The sequence below is a fragment of the Oncorhynchus mykiss genome, chromosome 19, assembly GCF_057628025.1.
Source record: "Oncorhynchus mykiss isolate SJ-2025 chromosome 19, ASM5762802v1, whole genome shotgun sequence".
Classification (NCBI taxonomy): domain Eukaryota; kingdom Metazoa; phylum Chordata; class Actinopteri; order Salmoniformes; family Salmonidae; genus Oncorhynchus; species Oncorhynchus mykiss.
In genome coordinates this window covers 38,420,523-38,441,402 of record NC_143040.1, presented here as the reverse complement: position 1 = coordinate 38,441,402, position 20,880 = coordinate 38,420,523, and the positions used below count along the sequence as shown (strand labels likewise).

The 20,880-nt window shown below is 44.6% G+C and overlaps 1 protein-coding gene across 5 annotated transcripts in view; it reads right to left on the bottom strand.

Annotated features, from left to right (window-relative positions):
- LOC110498325 (alpha-(1,6)-fucosyltransferase) overlaps positions 1–20,880 on the bottom strand; it is a 119,772-nt gene that overhangs the window by 18,803 nt on the left and 80,089 nt on the right. For 4 of the 5 annotated variants that reach the window (XM_036954611.2, XM_036954610.2, XM_036954614.2 and 1 more), the window contains one exon: positions 18,766–19,318. In XM_036954611.2, the coding sequence (XP_036810506.2) occupies positions 18,766–18,968 (203 nt within the window). In that variant the 5' untranslated portion in view covers positions 18,969–19,318. Of the gene's footprint in view, positions 1–18,765; positions 19,319–19,575; positions 19,767–20,880 lie in introns of those variants that run through there. The other variant, XM_036954613.2, reaches the window with a different exon arrangement.

Below are 20,880 nucleotides of genomic sequence, written 5' to 3'. Positions count from 1 at the left end.
AGTGTACGGCCTGACAAAATATGAACTGAGTAGGATGTGAGAGTAACCGTGGTGACTGGTATTCCATGAACGCAGCAGGCAGCAGAAGCAGTAGTCTTATCTAGGGAGCCTGGCTGAGAATAAATATGTTTCTGTCTCTAGCATGAAATGATGCGTGGAGTTCTGTAATGGTAAACAGCGGGTTTCCCTGTGTGTGTGTGTGTGTGTGTGTGTGTGTGTGTGTGTGTCTGGTTGGTGCATGGTTGTCATCAGGAATGCACAGCCACAGTACAGAGATTGAAACAGGAGGAAGAAACCGCAATGTCAAAATGTTATGTCATTCTTGGCTGGTCAAGGATGAAATGAGCTGAGAGTCAGAGAGGAGAGGAGAGGAGGAAGAGTCAGAGAGGAGAGGAGAAGAGTCAGAGAGAGGGGAGGCGAGGAGGAGAGCAGGAGAGTCGAGGAGAATAGAGAGAGAGAGAGCAGAACCTGAGACGGAGCTGTATTTCCTGACAAAATGTCAAAAATATAAAACAATTAGAGAGTGTCATTTTCCCAAATTTGAAACCCTTATTCAAGGTTTCAAAGACCTCTCTGATGAGGATAGAATACCCGTCCTGTTGGGGGAGGACGCAGAGAGCTGTGGGTTGGCAGCGCACTACATTGCTGCCTGCCATAAGTTGACGGACAGTGTCTGACAGACCAATCAACCTGCACATGTACTCTACTGTATGCGTATTGTTATTATTGAATGTATGGTTATTTTGACCCTTGGATATTGTTGTTACTGTTGTCCCGTTGACAATTTTGATTCTCATTTGTATTTATTTTTTACATTGTAAATATCCAAAATGAGCTTTGGCAATATGTACATTGTTACTTCATGCCAATAAAGCGAATTTAATTGAGTGAGTGAGTGAGTGAGTGAGTGAGTGAGTGAGTGAGTGAGTGAGTGAGTGAGTGAGTGAGTGAGTGAGTGAGAGAGAGAGAGAGAGAGAGAGAGGCTGGGGTTTAGATCATGTATATCAAAAGGGAAAATAACGGTCTACTGTCATACCCGAAGCTGTGACTATCAACAATACTACTAACATCTCATTAAAGTATAAAACAAAGCAGTACGGGGATTTATATTCAGCAAAGTTTACACAAGCCCTCTTTTTGACACTCTCAAAACCACACAAATTAGCATCCACACACACACAATGGCTTCTCAGCTTGGGTATCCCTTTACTATAGTGTCAGAGTGAAACTGGAGATCCCTCTGAGCCCGCTGTGTCCTCCTCCCTGCATGAATCTAATAGACCACTAAAGTAATACTCAGGACCCAGAAGGCTATCTGTTGTCAAAGCAGCTGTAGCGCCATCGGCCAGGCTGAGATCAGATGGGTGGATCAGATGGACACCGACACACCCTCCTCACCTCTCCTCCCTGTCCTCAGGATCAATGTACAGGGAACTGGGACAGGGACAGGAGTAACATGACACAACACACACTCAACAAACGAGGCCAGCAGGAACTCTCACGCAGGCCAGGCACACAGTCAAACCCTACAACATATATCTAAGCACACAAACACACCCATGCACACGCACTATCGATGCACACACACACACACCCATAACACTCGCCATGTTATGCATGCACACACAGTTCCAGAAGATGTGCGTTATATGACAGAGTGAGACAACAGCCCTCACTGCCATCTCTACACCCCATCAGTTTCACAGCTCTCACTTGAGTGAATCAATGTCTGGGGTCTACAAGTACAAAAAGCTTCTATTTGTACATTTCATTTTGTGCTGTAGTGAAGGTCTATACAGCTGAATGCTGACATTTTTCCACTGGGGTGGGTAGTTAGCTGGAAGAGAGGCTGAGATGGGAAGGACAGAGGAATACATGGCCTCAATCCCAGTACCCCCCCCCCCCCCCCCCCCTCCATCACAGCCTCTCTTCCAGTTATTATTAGAGGTCGACCGATTATGGTTTTTCAACGCCGATAACGATTATTGGAGGATCAAAAAAAGCCGATACCGATTAATCGCCCAATTTTTTATTTATTTATTTGTAATAATGACAATTACAACAATACTGAATGAACACTTATTTTAACTTAATATAATACATAAAAATAAATTTAGCCTCAAATAAATAATGAAACATGTTCAATTTGGTTTAAATAATGCAAAAACAAAGTGTTGGAGAAGAAAGTAAAAGTGCAATATGTGCCATGTAAAAAAGCTAACGTTTGAGTTCATTGCTCAGAACATGAGAACATATAAAAGTTGGTGGTTCCTTTTAACATGAGACTTCAATATTCCAAGGTATGAGGTTTTATGTTGTTGTTAATCTAGTATTTATAGGACTATTTCTCTCTATACCATTTGTATTTCATATACCTTTGACTATTGTATGTTCTTATAGGTATTATAGTATTGCCAGTGTAACAGTATAGCTTCCGTCCCTCTCATCACTCCTACCTGGGCTGGAACCAGGAACACAACGACAACAGCCACCCTCGAAGCAGCGTTACCCATGCAGAGCAAGGGGAAAAACTACTCCAAGTCTCAGAGCAAGTGACGGTTGAAAAGCTATTAGCGCGCACCCCGCTAACTAGCTAGCCATTTCACATCGGTTACACCAGTCATTAGGCTGATAGGCTTGAAGTCATAAACAGCTCTGTGCTTGCGAAGAGCTGCTGGCAAAACACACTAAAGTGCTGTTTGAATGAATGCTTACGAGCCTGCTGCTGCCTACCATCGCTCAGTCAGACTGCTCTACCAAATCATAGACTTAATTATAACACAACACACAAAAATACGAGCCTTTGGTCATTAATATGGTCGAATCCGGAAACAATCATTTTGAAACAAAACGTTTATTATTTCAGTGAAATACGGAACAGTTCAATATTTTATCTAACGGGTGGCATCCCTAAGTCTAAATATTCTTTGTTACATTGCACAACCTTCAATGTTATGTCATAATTACGTAAGATTCTGGCAAATTAATTCGCAATGAGCCAGGCTGCCCAAACTGTTGCATATACCCTGACTCTGCGTGCAATGAACGCAAGAGAAGTGACACAATTTCACCTGGTTAATATTGCCTGCTAACCTGGATTTATTTTAGCTAAATATGCAGGTTTAAAAATATATACTTCTGTGTATTGATTTTAAGAAAGGTATTGGTGTTTATAGTTAGGTACAGTCGTCCAACGATTGTGCTTTTTTCGCAAATGCGCTTTTGTTAAATCATCCCCCAGCGTTGCATCGATTATATGCAACGCAGGACACGCTAGATAAACTAGTAACCATGTTTAGCCACCATAACTAGTGATTATGATTGATTGATTGTTTTTTACAAGATAAGTTTAATGCTAGCTAGCAACTTATCTTGGCTTCTACTGCATTCTTGTAACAGGCAGGCTCCTCGTGGAGTGCAATGAGAGGCAGGTGGTTAGAGCGTTGGACTAGTTAACTGTAAGGTTGCAAGATTTGTTCCCCCAAGCTGACAAGGTGAAAATCTGTCATTCTGCCCCTGAACAAGGTAGTTAACCCATCGTTCCTAGGCCGTCATTGAAAATAAGAATGTGTTCTTAACTGACTTGCCTAGTTAAATAAAGGTATAAAATATATATATAAATATATATATATATATTAATAAAAACAAATCAGCAAAATCGGCACCCAAAAATACCAATTTCCGATTGTTATGAAAACTTGACATCGGCCCTAATTAATCGGCCATTCCGATTAATCGGTCGACCTGTAGTTACTTTCCACCCCAGTAGAATAATGTATAGACCTTCACTAAAGCACAACATGAAATGTGTTCCTCCCCCTCCGCTTTGTGTGACCCCCATCGAGGCGTAGTGGTATCCCAAATTAACTTTGAGCGAGGCGTAATGCCTTGTCATCCCTCTAGCTGGCCATCCAGACTAAGCAAATCAAGATGCAGACTTTCTATCGAGTGTTTCCCAAAACTCTCATGATGCTCTGCGAACCCAACCATGGAGAGTTGCTTCAATTAATAAATGCTGAAAAAAATACTAGGATGGAGGAAAAAGGGAGGAGACAGGTTAAAGAAGGATTTTTTAAGCCTTGAGAGTTTTGAGACATGCATTGTGTATGTGTGCCATTCAGCGGATGAATGGGCGTTTTGAGACATGCATTGTGTATGTGTGCCATTCAGCGGATGAATGGGCGTTTTGAGACATGGGTTGTGTGTGTGCCATTGAGAGGGTGAATGGGCGTTTTGAGACATGCATTGTGTATGTGTGCCATTCAGCGGATGAATGGGCGTTTTGAGACATGTATTGTGTATGTGTGCCATTCAGCGGATGAATGGGCAAGACAAAATATTGAAGTGCCTTTGAACGGGATAGGGTAGTAGGTTCCAGGCACACTGTTTTGAGTGTGTCAAGAACTACAACGCTGCTGGGTTTTTCACACTCAACAGTTTCCCGTGTGTATCAAGAATGGTCCACCACCCAAAGGACATCCAGCCAACTTGGGCCAGCATCCACGTGGAGTGCTTCCAACACCTTGTAGAGTCCGCGCCCCGACGAATTGAGGCTGTTCTGAGGGCAAAAGGGGGTGCAACTCAATATTAGGACGGTGTTCATAATGTTTGTACACTAAATGTGTGTTAGTTCATGTAGAGACAAACGATTTTGCATATCTTTGGGTCATAAAATACATTCACGAACATCGCAATTTAACAAGCTGACTAGCTAAAGTTAATTTGCCAGCTAGCTATACATTTATTTTTCTATATGGGTGTTTGACATTTATATGAACTGCAATTCATGTTGTTAAATGTTTTAATGACCAGAAAACCAGGCTGTCATCATGTGAAAACCAGTGGATATAAAGAGCCTAGCTAAAGCATTTAACATTACTGCAAATATATTAATAAATAATTTTACACCGAACAAAAATATAAACACAACAAGTGTTGGTCCCAATATCCTAAAAATGTTTCATACGCACAAAATGTATTTCACATTTTGTGTACAAATTTGGTTACATCCCTGTTAGTGAGCATTGCTCATTTGCAAAAATAATCCATCCACCTGTCTCAAGTTTTGAGGGAGCGTGCAATTGGCATGCTGACTGCATTAATGTCCACCAGAGCTGTTGCCTGGAAATTGAATCTGACTATCTCTACCATAAGCCACCTCCAGCGTCATTCCAGTTCCCGCCAATATCCAGCAACTTCGCACAGCCATTGAAGAGGAGTGGGAAAACATTGCCCAGGCCACAATCAACAGCCTGATCAACTCTACGCGAAGGAGATGTGTCGCACTGCAAGAGGCAAATGGTGGTCACACCAGATACGGACAGGTTTTCTGACCCATACCCCTACTTTCTTTTAATCTATCCGTGATCAACAGATGCATATCTATATTCCCAGTCATGTGAAATCCATAGATTGGGGCCTAATGCATTCATTTCAATGGACTGATTTCCTTTCATGAACTGTAACTCAGTAAAATCTTTGAAATTGTTGCATTTTGCGTTTATATTTTTGTTCCGTGTGGTAAGCTTGCCTTACAGTTCATTTAAAAAAATGACATGTCCGACTTGTTATTCTAGTAACGCTAACGTTAGAGGTTGAAGATATATGTAACGTAGATAGCTAACCTTTTTCTTGCTTATTGTATAGTGTAGGATAAAAATACCTGTATGCCTATGGATATGTATGGACCCTAAAACGGTTGGTATAAAGTTCAAAACGGTGGTTTAAATGTTTTATGGCTTCCACTGGTTAAGGGGAGGGGGGAGGTGCACAGAGAACGAGGACACGTACCTCTCGAACGCAGAGAAGAAGAGAAGGATAAAACAACAGCGGTGTAAAAATAAGAATCGTCCTGATGCTGGGAGAAAAGTGTCTCTTGCTGCAACCCAGCGATGGGAATAAGACAGAACAGAGCCCTGAGGGTGCAGAGTATCTGGGTGCAAAACACACACACACACACACACACACACACACACACCAAAGAAAAAACAAAATAACAAAAAGTAATTCCACACGTAGCTGCAGTGGCCTAGTTCCTTTCTTTGTTATCAGCCCACTATGGTGTGAGCCACAATGTACACACTGTACACACTGGGCCAGTAGATAGGGACTGGGAGCCACTGCCTGCATCCCAAATGGCACCCTATTGCCTACATACCGCACTATAGTTGACCAGCACCTGCAGTCACAGTGGCTGTGGATGAATGGAAACTGTAAAGGATATAGGCAGAGATGCGGCTCTGGGCCTCTGTGTTAACGGCTGGTGTATACGCTCCATTATAGGGCCATTCAGACACACAATGGATGTGTGGGATATGTAGGTCGAGTGGGACAAAGGCATGTAGCCTCTAGAGTGTCAGCTCGTGGGAGAGGAAGTGAGAGAAAGGAGAGTTGAGCTGTGTGTGAGAGAATCGACTGTGTGACATACAGTAACATTGCATCACTGCCAGCAACACCACTCGAGAGGCATATCGGTTGGATCTGTGTGTGTGTGTCTAAATGTAGCCAGCAATCAGAATTAAGCCTTGCGTGTTTCACTTGGTGTTTAAGTGAGTCTGTCAAAGTGCATTAAAGCAAGTCCGAATATCTGTATTATTGCAAATGTGTGTGTCGGTCTGAGTGGGAGTGAGTGAGTGTGTATGTTTGAGCTTGTGTGTGTGTGTGTGCGTGTCTGAGTGAGAGTTTGCCTACACCAACTAATGCTTAGAAGACAGTTTAATGTCTATATTAGCGGGGGGGATGAACCCAGTCCCATTCCCTTCAGCTTAAAACACGCAGAAATCACAGTTGAACGCTTTCATCGCGGTCAGTTCTACGCCTTACAGAACAGAAACAGGCCAGTGAAATAAAGGACCAGGTCTTACACAGAAGACATTTCAGGTGACACTAAAGTACCTTTAATGTCCATTATAAAACGGGCTGTTTGGATTCTGGATGCTTACTGGACGAGCAGCGTTCCAAGCCGTGCTGTATTGGCCTATATAGGCACACCTAAGCCTGCTAACAGGTCCATCTGAATTCTCACGTCGCCTTCATAGGAATATCATGTTCACTTTGCTGTATTTCCCCTTGTTTCTAGCCTAGCATTCAGTTTGGTACAGTGGTCGGGTTAATATAAGCCTAGCTGTTTGCCTGTCCGACCTCGGAAAAGACGTGTCAACTTTGAAATGCGATCTCCCCTGTACCATAGAGAGCGAACAGTGTCCAGAAAAGAGTGGTCACCTAGTTTCTCTTGAACATCGTGTAAGCTGCAACTCGTTTCCCTGAGGAAAGTCACGAGAGGAAAGTTACTACGGATGTGGTAAGGACAACGTGGTTGCTGATTGTCTTTCAAGGGTGGGCGGTTTTGTGTTTAGATGAGTATTATTTTGGTTGAGCTCGTTCCAGGGGGGTGGGAGTATTAAAAACATACTTTATTTATATATGAAAAATATATTTTAAAAAAAGTGTTTGTTTTGTTTTCTATTTAATTGTTGCCAGCCAGTTGATGCCATGTTTATATTGGAGAAGGCGACGCATAAGGAGGGACGCATTTAAGTGAAATTAAAGTTGTTTTCTGTTGGTGGTGAGCAAACTTGTCTTAAGGGGGACGGTGTTACAGCTTTTGGGTTTTACATTTATGATTAGCAACGATTGGTGTCACCTCGTTAGTCAGCATGTGTTACACCTGTGCTGGCTTGTCCATCTCGTTAGTTGGGAGGTGTTTCACCTGTGCTGGCCCAGGTGATATTTATGAGCGGCTGGCCCAGTACTCAAGTTGTCTTGAGAGATATGGAGGGTTAACACGCCCCCTATTTTTGATTTCTAGACAAAACAATCCTTTATCTGATCGTCCCCTGATTTTGTTTTGCACTACTTTTTTGTTTTGACTCCTGTCTTGAAGTTTGGTGTGTTTTTCTTCTTCTTTTGTTTGCCTCTTCTTGGCCAAATTTCGTGGTCGCTCATGGTGGGTGTCTTTTAGGTTCCAGTTGTTGCTGCTAGTCAACTTTCAGCGGACACCCCCATGAGTGTCTTTCAGAAACCTTCCTAAAACCACACCTGTTTCGTTTGAGTTGTTGTCAGTGACTCTGTTTGAACGACATGAATTGGTTTTCTTGCTGGGGAACATAAAATACATAATTAGGCTCGCTGTAGTTTAGCTAGCATAGCAACAATTGTTGTTTGCTTGGCGTCGAGCCGAACAACGCCATTTACCTGTGACTGTATTCAGCACATGGCACGGTCTCTTGTGCTTTATTGTTTAAATACGCACACTTTGTCACAATAGCTATGAGGAATATGGTTGATAACTTGTCTGGCTTTAAATCTGTGCCTTTGATATGGCCATGAAATAGAAAATACACTCCCAACCCTATTCAGATGACGGATGGACAAAAAGTGCCTGAGAGATGAAGTCAATTCTGCAACTGTCCCAGCAGTGATTTACATCATGTGTGTCTGACTAAATCACTGTTAGGATTATATCAGAGCCATTTCCCCAGGCTGCTGTTATACACTGCAGAGTGATTGTATTGTAAATGCTTCTGTGCCTTCCTAAACCGGATGGTGAACTTCAGGGAGCTACATGGATAACGCCTGCTGGCTGCTGCTGCAGAGGAAGAAGCAGTGTCGACACCTCTGTCTAATCAGCTGCAGGAGATCTTCTTGGCCAGCCTCTGCTTTTGCCTCCATCGCCCTTTATCTTTCTCCTCTCCATTCCTTACCTCATCCCTCCATCGCCACACACACACACACAACAGAAATGTCTCCTCTCTCTCGCCATCTCTGACCGCCCTCTCCATCTCTCGTTCTCTTCTGTCTCTCCTCCATTTACTCCCTCCCGCCAATCGCTACCAACACAAAAGCAGTCTGACAGGCTGGCAGACAGCTACTCTGGAGCGAGATAGCACCATAGTGACCAGACAGGACCCTTTTATTTACAGGAGTCTTGGTAGAAAAAAAATCACCTGTCTCGCTACTCTGGAAAAATGTATTGTTGAGTTAGTTTGATTGAAGAGGGTGAAGTTAGGGCACAAACAAGACTACACCTCAGCTCAGCTGAAAATAGGCCTACAGCAACATCCACAGACCATACGAACCAGGCAGACACACAGACTATACACACACACAGTAACAAAATCAACTCCCCTCCATCCTCGGACACTGTCTGACTGAACACACATGCTGGTGTAGTAAACATACGCACATACTGAGGCTTGGTCACATGCTGGTAAACACACACACCACTGTATTGGTTATCAGGTCCCTACGTCTCCTCCTGTGTCTCGTCCTGGTGCTGTCATCCTCCTCTCTTCAGAGGTCCTACTGTCAACAATACTTAGTTTATAGATGGGGGGGGGGTGTACTACCCCGCACCCAGCTCCCTCCCTCTCTCCATCCTGTCCCTTCATCCCTCACTCCCACTCATCCATCACCCTGTCAATCAACCAGCGAAGGGTCAATCTACCCAGCGCTCACCATCGCTGTCGTGCGCACGCACACACGTCTGCTGGACCCATCTGAGCTCATCATAAGTGTGTGTCCACAGGGAGCTTGTCAGAATGACTGACAGCCCAGCTAAAGTAGATAGGGTGAAACTGCTCAGGGTGCTAACCCGTTTTAAATTGACCATTGAGTCAATATATAATAAAGATGAACCCTTAGAAGAGACCAAACCAACGCCCACTTTAAAGATATAAAATGCACGCACGCACACACACAAATATGTTTGCTTTACTATCCTTGTGGGGACCAAACAATTGATTCCCATTCTTAATCTGATTTCTTGTAACCCCCAAACCCAACCCTTAACCTAACCCTAATGCCAAATCCTTAACCTAACCCTAACGCCAAACCCTAACCGTAACCCTTAACCTAACCCTAACGCCAAACCCTTAACCTAACCCTAACGCCAAACCCTTAACCTAACGCCAAACCCTAAACCTAACCCTTAACCTAACCGTAACCCTTATCCTAACCGTAACCCTTAACCTAACCGTAACTTCTAACCCTTACCATAACCCTTAACCTAACTCCAAACTCTAAACCTAAGTCCTAACCGTAACCCTTAACCTAACTCCAAACTCTAAACCTAAGTCCTAACCGTAACCCTTAACCTAACTCCAAACTCTAAACCTAACTCCTAACCGTAACCCTTATCCTAACCGTAACCCTTAACCTAACCGTAACTCCTAACCCCTACCATAACCCTTAACCTAAACCCTAACCCTTACCATAACCCTTAACCTAATTCCTAACCTAACCCTAACGTCAAACCCTAACGCCAAACCCTAAACCTTTAACCTAACACTTAACCCTTACCTAACCGTAACCCTTAACCTAACCCTAACGCCAAACCCTAAACCTTAACCTAACACAACCCTTAACCTAACACTTAACCTAACCGTAAAGCCAAATCCTTAACCTAACCCTAACGCCAAATCCTTAACCTAACCCTAACGTCAAACCCTAAACCTAACTCCTAACCCTTAACCTAACCCTAACTCCTAACCCTTTACCTAACCCTTAACCTAACCCTTAACCTAACCCTAACTCCTAACCCTAATTCCTAACCCTAACTCCTAACCCTAACTCCTAACCTAACCCTAATCCTAAACCTAACTCTAATCCTAACTAGAGGTCGACCGATTAATCAGAATGGCCTATTAATTAGGCCCGATTTCAAGTTTTTTTTACATTTTTTATATATATATATATTTTACACCTTTATTTAATCTTTATTTAACTAGGCAAGTCAGTTAAAGAACACATTCTTATTTTCAATGACGGCCTAGGAACGGTGGGTTAACTGCCTCGTTCAGGGGCAGCACGACAGATTTTCACCTTGTCAGCTCAGGGGATTCAATCTTGCAACCTTACAGTTAACTAGTCCAACGCAATAACGACCTGCCTCTCTCCACAAGGAGACTGCCTGTTACGCGAATGCAGTAAGCCAAGGTAAGTTGCCAGCTAGCATTAAACGTATCTTATAAAAAACAATCAATCATAATCACTAGTTAACTACACATGGTTGATGATATTACTAGATATTATCTAGCGTGTCCTGCGTTGCATATAACCTGACTGAGCATACAAGCATACAAGTATCTAAGTATCTGACTGAGCGGTGGTAGGCAGAAGCAGGCACGTAAATATTCATTCAAAAAGCACTTTTGTGCGTTTTGCCAGCAGCTCTTCGTTGCGCTGTTTATGACTTCGAGCCTATCAACTCCCGAGATGAGGCTGGTGTAAACAAAGTGAAATGGCTAGCTAGTTAGAGTGCTTTAATAGCGTTTCAAACGTCACTCGCTCTGAGCCTTGGAGTGGTTGTTTCCCTTGCTCTGCATGGGTAATGCTGCTTCGAGATTGGCTGTTGTCGTTGTGTTCCTGGTTCGAGCCCAGGGAGGAGCGAGGAGAGGGACGGAAGCTATACAGTTACACTGGCAATACTAAAGTGCCTATAAGAACAAAGGTTAATGAAATACAAATGGTATTGAGGGAAATAGTACTATATTTCCTATAATAACTACAACCTAAAACTTCTTACCTGGGAATATTGAAAACTCATGTTAAAAGGAACCACCAGCTTTCATATGTTCTCATGTTCTGAGCAAGGAACTTAAACGTTAGCTTTCTTACATAGCACATATTGCACTTTTACTTTCTTCTCCAACACTTTGTTTTTGCATTATTTAAACCAAATTGAACATGTTTCATTATTTATTTGAGGCTAAATGTATTTTATTGATGTATTATATTAAGTTAAAATAAGTGTTCATTCAGTATTGTTGTAATTGTCATTATTACAAATAAATAAATAAATAAATAAATAAATAAATAAATAGGCCGATTAATCGGTATCGGCTTTTTTGGTCCTCCAATAATTGGTATTGGTATCGGCGTTGAAAAATCATAATCGGTCGACCTCTAATTCTAATTCTAACCTTAACCCTAACTCCTAACCCTAATCCTAACTCCTAACCGTAACCCTTAACCTAACCCTAACTCCTAACCCTAATCCTAACCCTAATCCTAAACCTAACTCCTAACCTTTAACCTAACCCTAACTCCTAACCCTAACTCCTAACAGTAACCCTAACTCCTGACCGTAACCCTAACTCCTGACCCTAAACCTAACTCCTAACCCTAACTCCTAACCGTAACCTTTAACCTAACCCTAACTCCTAACCCTAACTCCTAACAGTAACCCTAACTCCTGACCGTAACCCTAACTCCTGACCCTAAACCTAACTCCTAACCCTAACTCCTAACCGTAACCTTTAACCTAACCCTAACTCCTAACCCTAACCTTAATTCTCACCATAACCCTAATTATAACCCTAAACCTAACCCCTATACCTAAAATGGCACTTTTCCTTGTGGGGACTGGCAAGGATAGTGAAACCACGCACGCATGCACGCACACACACACAGACACACATGCACACAGACGCTCTGTCCTACTCAGACAGCTCTGTTAGCAGTGCAGCCAGAAGTCTCATTACTGCAGTTCCTCAGAGAGACTCAGCACACTGCTGCAGTCTCAGTCTATACCCCAAATGGCACCCTATTCCCTTTATAGTGCACTACTTTTGACCAGAGCCTTATAGGGCCCTGGTCAAAACTATTGCACTATGAAGGGAATAAGGTGCCAAATGGGACGCAGATTTAAGTCTCACTGGCTGCTTCTCATTATGCTGCCTGGCCTCCACACATAGCAGAGCAGCCATTACCACAGGGCCTGGACCCTGTACACCACCCCATTAACAATGTAGACACAACCCTATATACCACCCCATTACCACAAGACCTGGACCCTGTACACCACCCCATTAACACTGTAGACACAACCCTATACACCACCCCATTAACACTGTAGACACAACCCTGTACACCACCCCATTAACACTGTAGACACAACCCTGTACACCACCCCATTACCACAAGACCTGGACCCTGCACACCACCCCATTAACACTGTAGACACAACCCTGTACACCACCCCATTAACAATGTAGACACAACCCTGTACACCACCCCATTACCACAAGACCTGGACCCTGCACACCACCCCATTAACACTGTAGACACAGCCCTGTACACCACCCCTTTAACACTGTAGACACAACCCTGTACACCACCCCATTAACACTGTAGACACAACCCTGTACACCACCCCATTACCACAAGACCTGGACCCTGCACACCACCCCATTAACACTGTAGACACAACCCTATACACCACCCCATTAACACTGTAGACACAACCCTGTACACCACCCCATTAACAATGTAGACACAACCCTGTACACCACTCCATTAACACTGTAGACACAGCCCTGTACACCACCCCATTAACAATGTAGACACAACCCTGTACACCACCCCATTACCACACGACCTGGACCCTGCACACCACCCCATTAACACTGTAGACACAACCCTGTACACCACCCCATTAACAATGTAGACACAACCCTGTACACCACCCCATTAACACTGTAGACACAACCCTGTACACCACCCCATTAACACTGTAGACACAGCCCTGTACACCACCCCATTAACACTGTAGACACAACCCTGTACACCACCCCATTAACACTGTAGACACAGCCCTGTACACCACCCCATTAACACTGTAGACACAACCATGTACACCACCCCATTAACACTGTAGACACAACCCTGTACACCACCCCATTACCACAAGACCTGGACCCTGCACACCACCCCATTAACAATGTAGACACAACCCTGTACACCACCCCATTAACACTGTAGACACAACCATGTACACCACCCCATTAACACTGTAGACACAACCATGTACACCACCCCATTAACAATGTAGACACAACCCTGTACACCACCCCATTACCACAAGACCTGGACCCTGTACACCACCCCATTAACACTGTAGACACAGCCCTGTACACCACCCCATTACCACAAGACCTGGACCCTGCACACCACCCCATTAACACTGTAGACACAACCCTGTACACCACCCCATTAACACTGTAGACACAACCATGTACACCACCCCATTAACACTGTAGACACAACCCTGTACACCACCCCATTAACACTGTAGACACAACCCTGTACACCACCCCATTAACACTGTAGACACAACCCTGTACACCACCCCATTAACACTGTAGACACAACCCTGTACACCACCCCATTAACACTGTAGACACAACCCTGTACACCACCCCATTACCACAAGACCTGGACCCTGCACACCACCCCATTAACACTGTAGACACAACCCTGTACACCACCCCATTAACAATGTAGACACAACCATGTACACCACCCCATTAACACTGTAGACACAACCCTGTACACCACCCCATTAACACTGTAGACACAACCATGTACACCACCCCATTAACACTGTAGACACAACCCTGTACACCACCCCATTAACACTGTAGACACAGCCCTGTACACCACCCCATTACCACAAGACCTGGACCCTGTACACCACCCCATTAACACTGTAGACACAACCATGTACACCACCCCATTAACACTGTAGACACAACCCTGTACACCACCCCATTAACAATGTAGACACAACCATGTACACCACCCCATTAACACTGTAGACACAACCCTGTACACCACCCCATTAATACTGTAGACACAACCATGTACACCACCCCATTAACACTGTAGACACAACCCTGTACACCACCCCATTAACACTGTAGACACAGCCCTGTACACCACCCCATTACCACAAGACCTGGACCCTGTACACCACCCCATTAACACTGTAGACACAACCATGTACACCACCCCATTAACACTGTAGACACAACCCTGTACACCACCCCATTAACACTGTAGACACAACCATGTACACCACCCCATTAACACTGTAGACACAACCCTGTACACCACCCCATTAACACTGTAGACACAACCCTGTACACCACCCCATTAACACTGTAGACACAACCCTGTACACCACCCCATTAACACTGTAGACACAACCCTGTACACCACCCCATTACCACAAGACCTGGACCCTGCACACCACCCCATTAACACTGTAGACACAACCCTGCACACCACCCCATTAACACTGTAGACACAACCCTGTACACCACCCCATTAACACTGTAGACACAACCCTGTACACCACCCCATTAACACTGTAGACACAACCATGTACACCACCCCATTAACACTGTAAACACAACCCTGTACACCACCCCATTAACACTGTAGACACAACCCTATACACCACCCCATTACCACAAGACTTGGACCCTGCACACCACCCCATTAACACTGTAGACACAACCATGTACACCACCCCATTAACACTGTAGACACAACCCTGCACACCACCCCATTAACACTGTAGACACAACCCTGTACACCACCCCATTAACACTGTAGACACAACCCTGTCCACCACCCCATTAACACTGTAGACACAACCCTGTACACCACCCTATTACCACAGGGCCTGGACCCTGTACACCACCCAATTAACACTGTAGACACAACCATGTACACCACCCCATTAACACTGTAGACACAACCCTGTACACCACCCCATTAACACTGTAGACACAACCATGTACACCACCCCATTAAGACTGTCGACACAACCCTGTACACCACCCCATTGCCACTGCAAATAATATTCAAACCCGTTGGGCTTGAGAAAGGACCGTAACACTGTAGTAACACTGTAGTAACACTGCAGTAACACCGCAGTAACACCGTAGTAACACTGTAGTAACACCGCAGTAACACTATAGAAACACCGCAGTAACACTATAGTAACACCGCAGTAACACTAAAGTAACACCGCAGTAACACTATAGTAACACCGTAGTAACACTGTAGTAACACTATAGTAACACCGCAGTACCACTATAGTAACACCGCAGTAACACCATAGTAACACCGCAGTAACACCACAGTAACACCACAGTAACACCGCAGTAACACCATAGTAACACCGCAGTAACACCATAGTAACATCGCAGTAACACCATAGTAACACTATAGTAACACCGCAGTAACACCATAGTAACACCGCACTAACACCGCAGTAACAATGCAGTAACGCCGCAGTAACACCGTAGTAACACCACAGTGACGCCGTAGTAACGCCGTAGTAACACTAGTAACACCGTAGTAACACCGCAGTAACACCGCAGTAATGCCGTAGTAGCACTAGTAACACCGTAATAACACCGTAGTAACGCCGCAGTAACACCGTAGTAACACCGCAGTGACACCGCAGTGACACTGTAGTAACACTGTAGTAACACCGTAGTAACACTGCAGTAACACCGTAGTAGCACCGTAGTAACACTGTAGTAACACCAGTAACACCGTAGTAACACCGCAGTGACACTGTAGTAACACCGCAGTAACACTGTAGTAACACTATAGTAACACCGCAGTAACACCGTAGTAACACCGTAGTAACACTATAGTAACACTATAGTAACACCGCAGTAACACCATAGTAACACAGCACTAACACCGCAGTAACAATGCAGTAACGCCGCAGTAACACCGTAGTAACACCACAGTAACGCCGTAGTAACGCCGTAGTAACACTAGTAACACCGTAGTAACACCGCAGTAACGCCGTAGTAGCACTAGTAACACCGTAATAACACCGTAGTAACGCCGCAGTAACACCGTAGTAACACCGCAGTGACACCGCAGTGACACTGTAGTAACACTGTAGTAACACCGTAGTAACACTGCAGTAACACCGTAGTAGCACCGTAGTAACACTGTAGTAACACCAGTAACACCGTAGTAACACCGCAGTGACACTGTAGTAACACCGCAGTAACACTGTAGTAACACTATAGTAACACCGCAGTAACACCGCAGTAACACCGTAGTAACACTATAGTAACACTATAGTAACACTATAGTAACACCGCAGTAACACCATAGTAACACCGCAGTAACACCATAGTAACACCGCAGTAACACCATAGTAACACCGCAGTAACGCTGTAGTAGCGCCGCAGTAACGCCGTAGTAACACTAGTAACACCGCAGTAACGCCGCAGTAACGCCGTAGTAGCACTAGTAACACCGTAGTAACACCGTAGTAACGCCACAGTAACACTGTAGTAACACTGTAGTAACACCGTAGTAACACTGTAGTAACACCAGTAACACCGTAGTAACACCGCAGTGACACTATAGTAACACTGTAGTAACACCGTAGTAACACTGCAGTAACACCGTAGTAACGCCGCAGTAACACCGTAGTAACGCCGCAGTAATGCCGCAGTAACGCCGTAGTAACACCGTAGTAACACCGCATTAACACTGTAGTAACGCCGCAGTAACACCGCAGTAACGCCACAGTAACACTGTAGTAACACTGCAGTAATGCTAACAATGTGAGCTGAGGCCTACTCATGGCCATTGGCCAGTGCTGACCACTACATACAGCAGGGGTCAGTAATGTCTGACTCTGAAGCTCCACTACTACTACTGGCTCTGGGTAGGAGCTGCTCCTCAGGTCTAGGATCAGTTTACATACCCCACTTCTAACCTTTACCAAAGGTGACACACACACAGAACTGACCTTAGATCAGTTAGCTTAGATAGCCTGCTCTATTGAAGGAGAGCGAGAGCCTAAGTACAACAGAGTGTGAGAGAGAAAAAGAGGGGGAGACTGTGTGTGTGTGAGCGTGCCAGTGTATGAGTTTGAGCGTACATGTGTGAATATGTCTCAAATCAGCCCGCTGTAAGAACAACTTCTGCACATCTTTCCTTTACTCTGAACAACCTTTAGAAACGTTAAATTAGGACAGACCCTATCACTTCACAACTCTTGACTGTTGCTTCAGGCTTGAATCAAAATCGTCACGCCAGTGTTTTGAGGGCCGGAATACGGCATGTGACAAGCGCAATAACAGAAGAGCTTTTCTCACGGCCTTTAGACACAGCCCATCAGCCCAGGTTGGCACCCTGTCCATCACGTATCACAACACGCCATCTTACACTACACCATAGCTACCATGACAGGCACCGACATTACATGGATTTAGTTCCGGTTTGTAAACGGCAGCAAGGAAAGGAAATAGTCTTGACGTTAGACTACTTTAACCCGCGTCTCATCAGAACACAACAAAAAATCCACCCCTGATCAGACCACCACCAACAGCTTGTGAGAGAGGATGCTGAAGAGAGAGGAAACATACTGCAGTACTCTGATGTAGGTCCACATCTAACCTGGAAGTGAACTTCAGTAATGTAAAGTGTTTTTTACATTTTATTTACCCAGGTTAGCCTCATTGAGATAAAATCTATTCTTTCAAGAGAGTCTTTGTTGTTGACAAAGACGCATACATTTCAATTACAGAAACATACAAACATGTAAGCTTAGACTACAGAATCTAACCAAGAAGGGTAATGTAAAGATCACAGATGATGAACACTTGGATTAAAGGGTCAGTGAAGTAAGGAAGCAGAGGAAATACTCTTGACACCTTGAAGACTACTTCATCTAAATCCAGTAATGTAAGAATACAGATTACCAACGCTGCCTGGGAGTATTGGGTGAGATAATATGCAGTGAAGTAATGGTGCTTAACATCTCACAGTAGAAACAGAAGGAGAGGCGAGAGAGTGAGAGACAGAACGTGAGAGAGACAGAGACAGAGAAAGAGAAAGCTACGAGTAGAGACAAAGACAAGGGGGAAGAGGCAGAAATGGAGCGAGAGCCAAACTCCAGTCAGTGTGTCAGTTAGTCCCGGCCACGCGTCTCACCTGAGTGTCTCAGCCATGCGTCTCAGGTCCTCGTTCTGCTGTTTCAGTCTCTCCAGCTTGGCCAGGATCTTGGACAGCTCTCTGCTGGATCTCTCCGGGTGCTCGCTGTCCTTCACAAGGTGACCTCCGATGTAGAACAGCAGTGTGCCCCACGCCAGGAGCACAAGCATGATCCAGCGCCACGAACCTGCCCATGGGCGCATCTTTCACCCCTCTGGGGTGAGGGATGGGGGGGGGGGGGGTGAACAGCACTCCCGTCACAATAGGCCTTGAGGCATGGTGAGAATGCCGGAGGGCGTAGGGGGGGAGGGGGGAGGACGGAGATGGTGAGAGGTAGTTCAAGTAGGGTTGGGGGGGTTAGTTAATGCATGGCTATGGTTCCTCCAGGGAGTTAGGATGTCCGAGTCCTCTCTGGTCTAGGCTGGACTGGGCGTGTGCTGATCCTGGGTCTGGTAGTCTGGTCTGTCACCCTCTGTGTCTCTGTAGTCCTGACTGACTGATTGACAGATGTCTCCCTGGGTCTCTATGAAGTGGCCTTGTAGAATACTTCCCTCTGTTCAAAGAGCAAACAAAGTAGGGTTGGTCACTGACAAAATCTTAGAGAAACCGCAGCCCTTATCTTCTTCCTCCACCCGTCCTCTCTTTCTCTGTGATAAACCAGAGTCAGGTGCCCCTCGCTATATGAATTCACCACACAGCAGTAAACAAACGCCACATGCCACTCAGCATTACATCAACAAACTGGCTAAAAACACCACAAACCCACTTCTACACACCACAAACGCACCAGTCAACTAAACACAAACCCACCGAACGCAACAACAAAAAAATCCACCGCTGATCAGAGCACAACCAACGGCTAAATGCCTGTGAGAGAGAGAACACTGAAAATAGAAACGCGGCTACCGGTACTTCCCTTGTCTAATAATAAAACTGGGTTAAACCATTGTTATGTGGAGGAGCGTGTGGATGTCAGCATAGAGGTCTCCTCCCCTCTATTTGAGGAGAGATCCCCCCCCCCCCCCGACACAGCTCTGTTCACATACATACACTCCTCCCCCAGGACCCTGGCCACACACACAGTCTCAGAGCAGGCAGGGAGATCACACACAGACACACACATTTTTGACATCACAGGCCAGCAACGCGAGTTGAACGGTTCAGCAACGATAATGGATATGGCTGAATACTCTATGTTCATTACAGGGGATATAGAATACTTATCCCTTCATTACAAATGACTGGCAGGCTGGCTGAATACATAAGAGACTAGTTAGTTATGGATTTCTGTGTGGAGAATATACAATGTATTATAGATTGTAGCAGTGGTTTGAGGCGAGCGCGAACAAAGGGCGGACTCAATTAATTAATCAGCAGACTGACCTTCAGCTGCGTAGTACTGCCTGCTTGTCTGTCAAGTTTCAAGTACAGTGAAATGGCTTTCGTGCTCTTTCCCGACAATACAGTAATCAACATCGGTAGTACTATACATTATATATATATTTTAAAGTCAAGTAGAACAAAAACACACGAGAAATAGAAATAAGAAGAACCACGAGAAAGCAAGCACAGTAAACTATATACAGGGTCAGTTCCAGGGTCAGTGCCAATACCATACTGTATGTGCAATGTGCAGGGATACTGCAGTGGTTGAAGACTCTTATTTGGGTCAGAAAAGTGCATTGAAATGACTTAGGAACTGTGAACACTTTGGAGAGTTGTGTGACCACTTTGGAGACACCAGTTCGTCCTCTCACACAAACCTTTGTAATCAAAAAATGTTGCTCCTACCCCACATTTTCCAGGGATACTTTATCATGTTACTGAATGTACCCAGAGTGTTTTAAGATTCAGTTATCAACAAATGCGGTGAATAGTACAGTGATTTAATGTAAAAAGGCACATAAAATCAACCGTGTAATGTTTGGATGAAGTATTGTGTCAGGTGAACTGTTGTGTCCTCAACTTTGGTCTAATCATTTTTCCCATAATCGTTCACTTTCAATTGCTTCACTCTTAGAAAAAAAAGGTGCTATCTAGAACCTTAAAGGGTTATTCGGCTCTCCCCATAGGAGAACCCTTTAAAGTAGAGGTTGACCGATTAATCGGAATGGC